This window comes from Hyperolius riggenbachi, chromosome 4, assembly GCF_040937935.1.
Source record: "Hyperolius riggenbachi isolate aHypRig1 chromosome 4, aHypRig1.pri, whole genome shotgun sequence".
Lineage (NCBI taxonomy): Eukaryota > Metazoa > Chordata > Amphibia > Anura > Hyperoliidae > Hyperolius > Hyperolius riggenbachi.
The window spans coordinates 405,863,260-405,876,517 of record NC_090649.1 but is presented as its reverse complement, the minus strand read 5'-3'; the positions used below and the strand labels follow the sequence as shown (position 1 = coordinate 405,876,517).

Genomic DNA, 13,258 nt, shown 5'->3' with positions numbered 1-13,258 from the left:
ATTACTGTATATATGCAATTTATGCTGACTATTACCTGAGAAATAGGGCATTTTATGTTTTTTCTATTTTAGTTACAGTTTAAATTTATTAGGAGTCGGAGCTGGTCCATTTTTTCCCGACTCCAGGTACCCAAAAATTGCTCTGACTCCTCAACTCTAACTCCACAGCCCTGCTGAAGCAAACATGGGCACGTAACCATGAGTGTTGGTTAGCACATAGGGTAAGAAAGTGAGTCTATAGGGTAGTTACAAAGCTGATATATTTTAATGCCTGAATCATTAATATAGGAGAATGACCAGTATAGGTGTTTTTAACTCTAGCTTAAAAAAAATAAAAATAAAATTACATAGCAGTGGATAACTACCAGTTACCAAATAATCAGGTATAGCACCAACAAAATAAAATACTTTTAATGTTTGATGTCTATACACTGAATTAAGATAACAAAACGTAACAAGATCAAAAATGTTTAATCAGTTTCTAAAACACATTTTCCCCTAAAAAAAAGGCAATTTATACAGTAACAAATACACAGACACACAAAGAAACCGTCTATTTGTGTTTTGATTTGCGCTCTTTCTTGATCTGAGATGCCTCTGCAGGAGTTGGATCACTCAGAGCGTGCTTTATAAATCTCTTTGCAGCTCCTTTGTCAAGTCTGGCAGCTTTCTTGCGATCTGTTACTTCTTTCACTCTGTTCATGTAGCTTCGTATTCTTTCCTATAAAACAGAGAGAGAAAAGGCATAGACGTGAGAGCAGAAAGGATGATTCTAGATTGAGATTCCACACTGCATTTTACAATCAAGCTTCTTCCTAAACCTTTCCTGAAACTTCTAAATAGGGATAGTCAATGAGATGCAAATAATTCCAAGTTAATGCATGATAATGCAAAATCTGTATGCAGCTTGAAAATAGACCAATCAAATGGCAGAGGTTTAATTTGATTGGTTAATTTTCAAGTCAAACAACCCTTTCTTCCTCAGCGAACTTCAAACCCTGACGCTGGCTAAAGCTATGCACCCACTGCCAGATGGATCAGGGATCTCTGCTGAACAATCGCACCCCGATCCATATGGCCGAATTAGCACGTGTTAACAGCGGACACACGTTTTCGTAAAAATAAATAGGCATTTATAAGGCCCATCTGTTGCATTACAGATGGAAGTTCTGAAGAACAATTTAGTAGTTACTTAGGGACAGATCATTATTGGGTGAAAAAGTTTGGTGAAACTGGACATTTGAGGCTATATGGATCTGAGAAAATTTTGCAATTCTAGGATATAAACATTAATGTCTTTCTGGCATGCAATCCGATTCTTGCCTAAGCACCTGGAAACATTCTCTCTCCAACACTATGCCTCATTCATCAACGTTATCAAATTCCAACATTTCTTCATAATAAAACACTATTCCAAACAGGAAAAAAAAATGTAGCTTTACTGACGTTTGATTCCAGGAACAAACAGTGTGTCATCTTCCCCTGGGTCTTTTTTTATGATTTTATAGAATACTACTATAGATGCAATGTAGGAGCAAACCTGAAACCTGAGTTTTACGATGAGTAAAAGTAAAGCATCTTCCAGGATAAACTATTTGTGCAGAATGGTAATACGTACTTGGCATATCTAATCCTTTGCAGCCAGTCAGTCATTTTTTTTAAATTCAGGCCTCATTCACAGTGGGACGGTGCGTTGTAATGCGAAGTTAAAGTCAAAATGCAGCTTTACAATGCAACGCAAATCAAAAGATGGTAAGGCACATTAACACTGTGTTACTGTTGCCTACAGTAAAGCATACAGGCAATGAAAAGTATGCCTTCCTGTACGTGGTAACGAGTGCGTTTAGAGGTAACACACTGCAAGTAGTACGTTACAATGCAATGCTAAGGATTATCATTGCAGTATGGTAAGCCGTGTCCCACTGTCCCAATGTGAATGAGGCTTCAGACTTAAATTGAGCCCTGATCAATAATTTGGTTATAAACTGATATTGCATTCCAGAAGAGAAATGAGGTCTACCTTCTACTTTTTGTTTACAAACACCTCACAAAGGCCAGTATTCTGCGTTTCTGCTGTTACAGGGAATGCAACGCCCGCTATGATTGTAGCCATAAACTATGTCTGTTGTCTCGACCAGCTTCCCCATGCCCCTTTCGGCCTGCCCCAAATGGTGCCCAATTCTGTGTGAAGGTTGTAGTTATATACAGCATCTAATATTCAGTGAGATCTCATCTTTGCTATTTGCATATCCCTTCCTGTTCATGTCTGTGCCTAGGAACGAGGAGAGGCAGTCACAAGAAAGGGAAGGATCTAGAAGTGTAGATCAAATCTTCACACAAAAGGACGCAGAAATATTACAACTGTGTAAACAGTAAGAAGACTACTATAGTAAAGTTTATAAACAACAGAGAACGACAGTGCTCTCTTTAGGAAAGTACATATTTCAATAAATGACTGCATATTGCATCAGGGACAAATCTGTCCCTGATGCAAGATTTCAAGTTGAGGATCACTTTAAAAAAAAATGTTTTAGGCTGTTTCACCCCCCCCCCCCCCCTTACATTCTCTTAAAGGATATCTAAGGTAAAACGTGACATTATGAGATAGACATGTGTATGTACAGTGCAAAGCGCACAAATAACTTTGTTGTGTTCCTTTTTTTCTTTCTCTGCCTGAAAGATTTACAAATCAGGTATGCAAGTGACAGTTTCTGTCTGGGTTGGGACCGGGTCGGACTATAACATAACCCTCACTTATAAGGAATTACAGCCATAAAACACTTTTCTGGCTTCATAGAGCAGGAAAGGGATAAAGAGGGTAAATAGTTCATAGATTTTAGCTCTGGCATACATCAACGAATGGGTCATTTAGGAGAGGTCATGAAACAGTAAAAGCTTAAAAAGTAGATTTAAATATAAAATAAAACTGTGGGATCGCTAAAAAAAAAAAAAAAGTTATTTTTAGGAGAGGGAGGATGGATACAATTGTTTATCTCATTAGTTTATTTTCACCTCAGATGTCCTTTAACCACTTCACCCCCAAGGGTTTTTACCCTAACGGACCAGAGCAATTTTCACCTGTCAATGCTCTTCCCTTTGATTTGCCAATAACTTTTTCAATAATTATCACAACAAAAGGATTTATACCTTGTTTTTTCCCCCCAATGATTAGGCTTTTTGGGTGCGATATTTGTTTTCAGTAATTACTCTACTTTCTATGCATTTTAAAGGGAAAAACAAGGAAAAAAATGAAAAAAAATACACAATTTCACGAATTCCATCCGCTATAGTTTTAAAATAAACAATGCTACCATACATAAAACCCACACATGTTATCTGCCTATTTGTTCTGGTTATCACAAGGTTTGAATTATGTCGCTAGTACAAAGTATAGTGACAATATATTATTTGGAAATAAAGGTGTATTTTTTCTATGTTGAGGTTTTCATTTTCTCATTGCACACTACCAATGATTACAAGCCCTTATTAGTAAAAATACACCCTCATGGCATACATATTTAAAAAACTGAGGCTTCAAAGTAACTATTTACGCATTCGCTTTTCAATTTTGTCACTTTTGTTTTTTTTTTCTTACAAGTGTTTTATTTTGGTACAAAGTATATGAAAATAACAATTTTATTACTTCTCATTCAGTTTGCAGCTACAAAAAATAAATAAAATGTCATAGACCTCAGATCTCAAACACCCCAAATTTTATTATTTTGCTTGCCACGATTAAATGATACCCTATATACATAATCCGATAGCTTTTTGGCCACGCAATACACACTTAACCATAAGCAGCACTAATTAATTTTTCAAGACCATTTTTTGCACCAAAAGAAATACAGTCATTCTTTCTTAGAAAAGCCCATGGAGTGTCTGAACAGTCAAGAACAGCCAATAATGTCACCATTCTGAAAACTAGAGACCCAGGCCTACTTAAATATACATATTTTGTATCATTTGTACTTATTCGGTTTTGCTAAAATTGTAGCATAACTTTAAAAATTTTAATTTTTTTTTACAGTTTTTTTCAGTTTGGCACACAAAAAAATTAGAATGACTTAGGACTCAGCTCTCAAACACCCCAAATTTTATTTTCTCGCTTGTCCCGATTAAAATGATACCCGATGTACACAATCAGATAGCTTTTTGGCCACGCAATACACTGTTAACCATGAGCAGCACCAATTGATTTTTCAAGGCCCTTTTTGCACCAAAAGTAATAGTCATTCTTTCTTAGCAAAGCCAATGGATTGTCTGAACAGTCAAGAAAAACCATAAATGTCACCCATTCTGAAAAACTAGAGATACAGGCCTACTCAGATATACATATTATTTAACATTTGTACTTATGCGGTTTTGCTGCAATTGTACCATAACTTTAAACATTTTATTATTTTACAGTTTTTTCCCCCACATTGGCACAAAAAAATAATTACATAGGTATCTCTCAAACATCCCAAATTCTATTCTCTCCCTTGTTAGGGCTAAAAGCATAAACTATATACATAATCAGTTTGGTTTTTGGGCACATGACAGACTGTAAACTACCAGTAGCACTAAAGGCCCTTTTTTTCATCAAATGTAACAATGTAATTATTTCTTATCAAAGGCCCTGGAGTGACAGAACATTTGATACGTCATTAATGTTACCATTCTGAAAACTAGAACGGAATCATCCCCCAGGAGCGTCCTGTGCATGCGCAGTACAATATTTTCTCCATCTGCGCATGCGCAATACACTCACGAAGGTGGGAGCGTGATTGAGGGCGTGCACAGCCAGGGCCGTGTAGGCGCAGTCGCTGGTGAGTGCCTTGTCGCCAGAATTGAAACTAAGCCACTGCGGGGACCAGAGGATCGTTCCAGGACGTTGCAGGTACAGGTCGGCTGCAGGGGGTTGGTAGACGCCCCAGGTAAGTGAAACTCTTTTTAATGTTTAGTTAAGGTTTAGGCTTTAGGCAGGGAACACACTAGATGCGTTTGTGAACGTTTTGCCACAGACGGCAAAGTGCGCACGATTCTACAGTGCACACGTACCTCTGCTTCAGCACATGCACACTCCCGCATGTGCTCTTTAAGGCAGGGAACACACTTGTAGGGCCGTTTGCCCATGCGATTCCCGGGGCTCCGTAGTTTAACGCAGACGTTTTCCGTGAACATTTACGCATTTCAGGCGTCATGTATTTATGCAAATGTGTGCATCATGCAGAAAAAAGCAGAAAGCTGTGCAATTTAAAAACACGCTAGACGCGTTGGTGCGCACTTTGCCAGGGACGGCAAACAGGGATGGTCGTAGTCAGCCAACTTCGCTACGCTGGAAATACGCGTAGTTTTACGCAATTACGCTTGGCCAAACTACAGCTTCGAAAACAAGTATTCGCTTCGTATGCATTTCGTAGAATAAGTGTTAAAATACGCAATTACGCGTAGTGCGAAGCGTAGTGTATGCGAAAACTTATGCCCGTATGCAGAAAATTGTACGCATTAATTTCCTTATAAATGCATATACTGGGAACCCTTCTATGCGTACATTCCCCTTTCCAATGCGTAAATTTGTATGCATACAATCGCATGCGGAAAATTAGACGCGAGTAACGCATTCGTAGTTCACTACGCAATACACATGTTAACTACGCATAGTGGGCGTAAGCTACGCGTAGCGGTACTTTGCTATGCGTAAATTCGTAAGCGTAGTTTTGAAACTTCGCCTATGAACTACGATGTGTAGATGCGAACTACGATGCATAAATTCGCACTGGCGTAGTTTCTGCTTATCCCTGACGGCAAAATGTGCACAATTCTAAAAAAGCACACGCACATGCATTCACACGTGCACCCACACATGCACTTTAAGGCAGGGAACACACTTGCATGGCTGTTTTCCCCTGTTATTCCCGGGTCTTTGCTGACTTTTTAGTTTGTGTTTAATGCAAAGGTTTTTCCACAAATGTTTCCACATTTCTGCGTTTGCTGCAGCATGTACCGTATGCGAACATGTGTGTCATGTGGAAAAAAGGAGAAAGCTGTGCGATTTAAAAACGTGCAGAAGTTAAGCTTCCCTTTAGGTAGGGAACATACTAGATGCGTTTGTGCGCATTTTCACATGGACGCCAAAACACACACGATTCTACAAGCTATTGAAATCAATAGCCTCGTGCGGGAAACGTGTGTCGTAACTGCTTGTTCACATTTTGCAGTTTTCCACGCATTGTTAAATTGCACAACTTTCTGCTTTTTTCCACACAACGTGCACATTCGCATAGTGTACATGCCATCAGAAATGTGGAAATGTTCCCAGAAAAACGTACCCGTTTAGCACAAACGCAAAAGCGTGAACGCAAAAGCAAACAGAGTCCCAGGAATCACAGGGGAAAACGGCCCTGCAAGTGTGTACCCTGCCTTAAAGAACAGGTGCAAGGTGAAAAAAAAGATCTACTGTATCTACCTTGGGCTTCCTCCAACCCCTAGCAAACTATCTGTCCCTCACCGCAGTTCTGCCTGTGTTGCAAATGCCGACCTCGTCAGGTCGGTATCCTTTGAGCGCTTGGCTGTGACGCTCGTGATCATGCTCACTTGGCCTGGAGCATATTCCCCAGGAGCAGGAGTACTGCGCCTGTGCAGAACGCTCCAGGCCACGTGAGTGAGCGCGATCGCAAGCAGTGTGACCATGCGCTCGCGCAGGCACAGAAGATGCTGACCTGGCAAGGTCGGCATCTGCAGCGGAGACTGTAAAGGTGTGGCAAGGGACAGATAGGCTGAAAGAAGCCCCAGGTTGTCACTTTTAAAGTGCATATTAGTTTGCACGGCCAGTGATGCTCAGGTGCCCCCCAATCAAGAATTTGAATCAGTCAATCTGGTCGTGGCAGAATCGAAATCTGGATATGCTATGATCGTGATCCGGATTTGAATCGGAGCTCGGATTCGACTCGGATTTTAGCTGTGATTACATGTAGAATCCGTGATCACGGCCGTGAGTACGGATTTGACTTTAACGTTAATAGCAAAGCCCCCATACAAGCTACGATCACCAAAAGTGCATGAATTATAAAGGTGATCAGTGGCTACAACTCTTTTTTTTTTTTAATAGACCAAATAGTTTTTGTGAAAATCAATTTTAAAAATCGCAAATGATAAAAGTATTTGTGATTAAAAACCGCCAAAAAATACTGACTTTAGCTGTTAATAGAAAGCCCCCTTACACTGCCCTCCAGTGGCTGGATAGTGTACTGGTTAAGGGCACCGCCTTTGACATGGGAGACCAGGGTTCGAATCCTGGCTAGGGTCAGTTCCTATTCAGTAAGAAGTTTATGGGCAAGACTCCCTAACACTGCAGGGTGGCCTCTTCAGTGCATCCCAGTGGCTGCAGCTCTTGAGCGCTTTGAGTCCGACAGGAGAAAAGCACTATACAAATGTTCGGATTATTATTATTATATTATTATTATTACATGATATAAACACCAAATTTTCAGGATGTTAAGTTGAACAGTGAGAACAAGGGGCAACAACAATTTTTCCAAAACACCCTAGAGTTTTTGAGAAAATCGATGTTCAAATCTCAAATGATAAAAGTATTCGTGATTAAAAAACGCTGACTTTAGTGGTTAATAGCAAAGCCCCCTTACATGATATAAACACCAAATTTTCAGGATATGTTAAGTTGAACAATGAGAACAAGGGGCAAAACATTTTTTTCAAAAAGACCTTATAGTTTTTGAGAAAATCGATTTTAAACACTAGACGTTTTAAACCGTCCATTAACCGGGAAAAACTGGACGTTTTAATACTACTGGTGGTCCAGTCGTGGTTAAAACATACCCTCTACTCACAAAAAAAAAATCTCAAAACCCTAAAGGGCACTTATCTTTGCAGTTATGAACATTTAAAATGTATTTGCAAACTATAATAAAAGTTTTGGTGGGGCAATAAAGCAATCTACTTGGGGTTTCATTCCCATGAAACAGGCTACAAACAAATGGAAAAATAGATCTAGTAATTATATGTATTCACTTGGAGGTCCATTACGAGTTTCAAAATGTCACGGCATACATCTCTGTACATTTTTGTTCCATTCCAGACATGAGTTATTGTATGCACAAATATAAATATAATCATCCTTCATACTTCCAGCTATTTTATATTTCAGCTTCCAGGCAGGCTACATAATCACATGGATTTAAAAAAAAAAAAAGAAAAATAAACTAACAACTATCAAAGAAAACATCTATCACAAAAATAGTTTATACGTCAAAGTAAAGTCAGCCATTCAGCTGGGGTTTTAAGAAATTATGAAACCCAATCTAAACTAATAAGTTAATACCGCTGCTGACAAAGACCATTAAAACCTAAATTGTGAGGAAAGAGTAAAATATAAAAAAAGATAAATAAAAAACAAACAAAAAAAAACAGACAACCGGGCGATTATGTCACCTCATATAATGTACCAAATTCATATTTTGCTTGGCTTAAAATTTTCTGGATAATATATAGAATTTTCAGAACAATTATTTTTCCGCTGTGACAAGTTAAAAAAAAAAATACAACTACTTCATTTCAATTTATAATATTTCATATTTGAAGTCGGCAATATGCTTTGATGTTCCCTCTTGGCAAGAGATTCCGAGAGGCAGGCCGTATATATTCAATCGGCTCGTTCAACTTAATGGAACAAAAAAGACAAAACGAAGAGATTTATTAGAAGTTGTAAATATGTCACTTATACATGATTACTGGACAGTACACACGCTGCCCATGCCAAAAAAGCTTTTAGCTTTGTTGCAGAACCAAATTCTTTACCGTTGAGAAAATGAATTAATGAGGGAATTGGACAAGGGGTGCAAGCGTGAATGGATGCGTGTGCGTAAAAAGCTCTCCGCCATTGGGGTCTGCTTTCCCTTCCATGCTAGTAAATCAGGGCCTGAAATATTTATGGTGTTAAAACAGGAATGAAGAAAGCTGATCTATGACTTAAGCATTTACACAAAATCATCTTAATGCAGCATTTTTGTGTTATCTCTTGGGGGGGGGGGGATGCAAAAAAATATATCCTTCCATCCTAAAAAAATAAGGATAAAATGGACAGATACTGTAAGCTGAATGTTGCACTCTTACTTTGAAAGTATGGGGATTTTTACAGTGAAACCGTTTTGGCACCAGACGGATGCTGCTATAAAAGAAGACAAAATTTATTGATGCAGATCCACATCATGACTGGATTAACACATATGCAAATCCAGCAGTGGAACCGATTCAATAGTTGCAAGTTCTAACAAATACTACACATTTCATTTCTTTTCTTTTTATGAACACATCAGTTTCCTATCACACCGATGAATATCAGAAAAAAAAGATAACTTTTTAGGAACTTTCCTCTGTAGACATTTGTGTGGACTGTTCAAATCATTCAAATCAATACACAAATTTGGGTTCTGGATACAACAACAAATAACATTTGTAGAGCGCTTTTCTCCCATAGGACTCAAAGCGCATAAGCATGGCTCAGACCATTGTGGTACAGAGGAAGAATTTTATAAGTCTGGAAATGCCAGGCTAAAAAGGTGGCTTTTCAGTCTGGATTTGAATAGATCCAGGGATGGTGCTGTCTTTACTGGGTGTGGCAGGGAGTTCCAAAGAGTAGGGGCAGCATGACAGAAGGCTCTATCTCCAGATTTTTTGGGGTGCACTCTGGGAGTGACCAAGTTTATAGAACTTGCTGATCTGAGGTTGTGAGAGGTGTGGTGCAGCTTCAGCAAGTCCTTCATGTATCCAGGGCCCAGATTGTGCAGGGATTTGAATGTCAGCAGTCCAATCTTGAAGAGTATTCTCCATTCTACTGGTAGCCAGTGCAGTGAGCGAAGGATCGGTGTAATGTGAGAGTGGCGAGGCTGGTTTGTTAGCAATCTGGCAGCAGCATTCTAAACTAATTGCAGGCGACGCAGGTGCTTTTTGGGGAGGCCAGCATAAAGGGCATTGCAGTAATCCAGCCGTGATGTGATGAAGGCGTGAACTAGGGTTGGAAGATCCTCTGGGGGAATCAGATGTTTAATCTTTGCAATGGATACAAGAAGGACTTGCTGAAACTGAACCACACCTCCCACAACCTCAGATCAGTTCACCTCAAAACCTTTGGAGCCAGAGCTTTCTGTTATGTTGCCCATACCCTTTGGAATTCCGTGCCATACTCAGTAAAGACAGCTCCATCCCTGGAGTCATTACAATCCAGACTGAAAAGCCACCTGTTTCGCCTGGAATTTGGGGACTTGTAGAATTATTTGTCTGTGCCAAAATTTACCAATCGACTAAATACTGGTCTGAGCCATGCTTATGCGCTTTGAGTCACTTTACAAATGTTTGTTGTAGCAGTCAAATTAAGAACTGCTGTGAGGTTAAATAAGCAGTGGTTGTGTAAAGCTGGATTTATACTGGCAGCTGATCACAACTTATACATTTTTTCTATTCCAGTCGCTTTGCATCTTCATCCATTTTTGTATATATTGGGTATAGAACGGACAAAAAAAAAAAATGCACAAAGCAGCATGTAGTGAAAGTGCTTTCATTTATAATGCATAGATGTAAACTGACCCATAGGGAAACATGGAAAATTCCTTCACTTGCGCTACATATCAGCTGTCCATGTGTTAAAGGAACATTATCAATTAAAACAACTTTTTTTTTTTTTTTTTTAATACTCTATATTAGGGTACACATTACCACTAGTGCTACGGGCACTTTATTTATTCCCCCGGTTCTCTCTCCCTGCTTTAAAATCATCCTTCATACAGCTCACAAAAATATTTCACTGTGTCACAGCATGCAGGTGAGTCTGAGGAGGAGGCTGATCTGAAAAGGCAACAGGTAGCTAGATTGCTGTAATATAACTAGCAGTCAGAGAGCTATGTATACACTAGTAGAGGGAGAGAGGATCGCTACAACCACCAGTACATAACCCAAGGGAGCAGGGATCATGTAGTCTCAATCCAAGATGCAAAAAGAAGGATGTCACGCTACTCCATGGGTTGGGTATAAATGTTTCTTCAATATTTATTAGCACATAGACACACAGCAGGCTCACGCGTATCGGAGCTCTAAAAACTGTTCCTTAATCATAGCCATCACAGGTTTAAGTAGTTGAGTGCCGACCCACAATGGGCATGGCTACTCCTCTTAATGTGACAGATACAACAATACATATAAAATGGCATTGCCAGTATACAAAAATAGAAATATAAAAAACCTTAATGGCAAAGTCAAGCACTAATATATAAATGAATGTAAAAAATACAGATATAACATTTATCAGATATAGTGATGTTCAAAAAGAAGTTGATACAGATAATTGCTCTCAGAAGGGAAGTCACAATAAAGCAGAATTAAATGGAAGGGAAGAAAGACAAGTGGAAACAATGACATCTACTGTACAAAAGATCAGGTCTTTATATCATAAGTTAGACTAATATCCAGTCTTGAATTTAGGCCTGTCGGTGTACGCGTACCCAGTTTCCATATCCATGAGGCCTCTCGCTTTAATAGGAGTCTGTACAGGTCACCCCCTCTAGGTGAGCGCACTATCCTATCTATGCCCTGGAAGGTAAAGCTTCCCATATCTCCCTGGTGCACCCTCAAAAAATGTTTAGATACACTGGAGAGTGAGACTCATGTCTCCAGTGTATCTAAACATTTTTTGAGAGTGCACCAGGGAGATAATGGAAGCTTTACCCTCAAGGGCATAGATAGGATCATGTGCTTATGCACAGATCAATGCAATAACCTTTATAATTAGAGAGATGTATGATTCCCAGCCAGGGCACTATATGCGAAGAGTTTGTATGTTCTCCCCGTGTCCGCGTAGGTCTCCCTTCTGGGCACTCTGGTTTCCTCCCACATCCCAAAAACATACAGATAAGTATGGCAATTGGTTTTTCTCTGAATTGGACCTAGATGGATGTAGAATTACAGTGGGGATTAGATTGTGAACTCCTCTGATGGACAGTTAGGGCCCTTTTTCACAACAAGCAGGATCACAAGCTGCTCTCGGGATTGCGCAGACTGCTTTTTCCACTTGTGAAAAAAAGATCTAACTAAGGCGCAGCGTGGCGAAACGTGTAATGATGTCACACTCACTTCATCACTAAGCCCCGCCCACCACCTCGGAAGACGAGCCTCCTGGAGAGATCAGACATTGCGCTGCTGGCCACAGCACATGCTACATAGCTGCAGAGGGGTGTAATGGTTGGCTTGCCGTTGACAGGCAAATTTTATTCAGATATCTTGTGAGTACCTATTTTATTTATGCGCAAAAAAGTCCAACTCTTGGTAATGCTCTTAGGGCTCTTTCACACTTGCGGCGATTTTGTGCGTTAACGCAAACGGCTAACGTTTGCGTTAACCAAAGTAAAATGAAAGTCCATAGACTTTCATTTTACCTTTCACACCCGACGCTGCGTTTCGATGCGTTGCGGTTCCGACGCACCCAGGCGCAGTTTTTCGGCCAACGCACCCACGAGCCGGCGGTTTCCGTCGGGTTTAATTACCAGCTACCGCCGCTAACTGCGTTGCACCGCAGATACCCGGCGACACGCCGCAGGAGAACCGCTCCTGCACGCGTTGGCTGATTTGAAAGAGCCCTGAGAGCGCTCCCTTCTTCCATAGATGTTCTTTGCTTTTTCCACTTCCTGGCCAGTGTTTGCATGTGGGGAAAAAAGGGCACACACTAGTGAGAAATGAGCACCATAATTTACATGTTAATGTGGTGCTCTAGCGATTGGCAAAACGGCTTGAGAAATCATATCGCAGCTAGTGGAAAAGGGCCCTAATACTCTTCGAATTGCTGCGGGATACTGTATATCAGTATATATAATACTAATTTTGTGCCTGGTTACAGATGTTAGTACAACAACAGACAGCAGCCACTAATCTAAAGGTGTGTATAAATGCTAGGCTTAACTTGGCAAAAATGGCCCCGCCTGAGTGCATCTGTGGGGACTCCAGTCTGGTACAGCTATTCTGTTGCGTTGCATTATTCTCCTTCTAATCCCTAACCTTTATCCTTTCACTTGATATTTTATTGTCTCAGCAACAAAGAACAAACATGCAGGCATACTAATAGAGCCAGGATGAAGAGGAGCGCACATGCTTAAAAACGCAAGTACATAAAATTAGGTTCAGAAAAATACTGTCGTAGGCCTGGTGCACACCAAAACCCGCTAGCAGATCCGCAAAATGCTAGCAGATTTTGAAACGCTTTTTCTTATTTTTC

The 13,258-nt window shown here is 40.0% G+C and overlaps 1 protein-coding gene across 1 annotated transcript in view; it reads right to left on the bottom strand.

The window, feature by feature from the left end:
• Positions 1–452: 452 nt before the first annotated feature.
• The window catches only part of C1D (C1D nuclear receptor corepressor), a 53,644-nt gene continuing 40,838 nt past the window's right edge, over positions 453–13,258 (bottom strand). Inside the window, exon 5 of the mRNA XM_068232318.1 lies at positions 453–721. Within this exon, the coding sequence (XP_068088419.1) occupies positions 554–721 (168 nt within the window). The 3' untranslated portion in view covers positions 453–553. The remainder of the gene's footprint in view (positions 722–13,258) is intronic.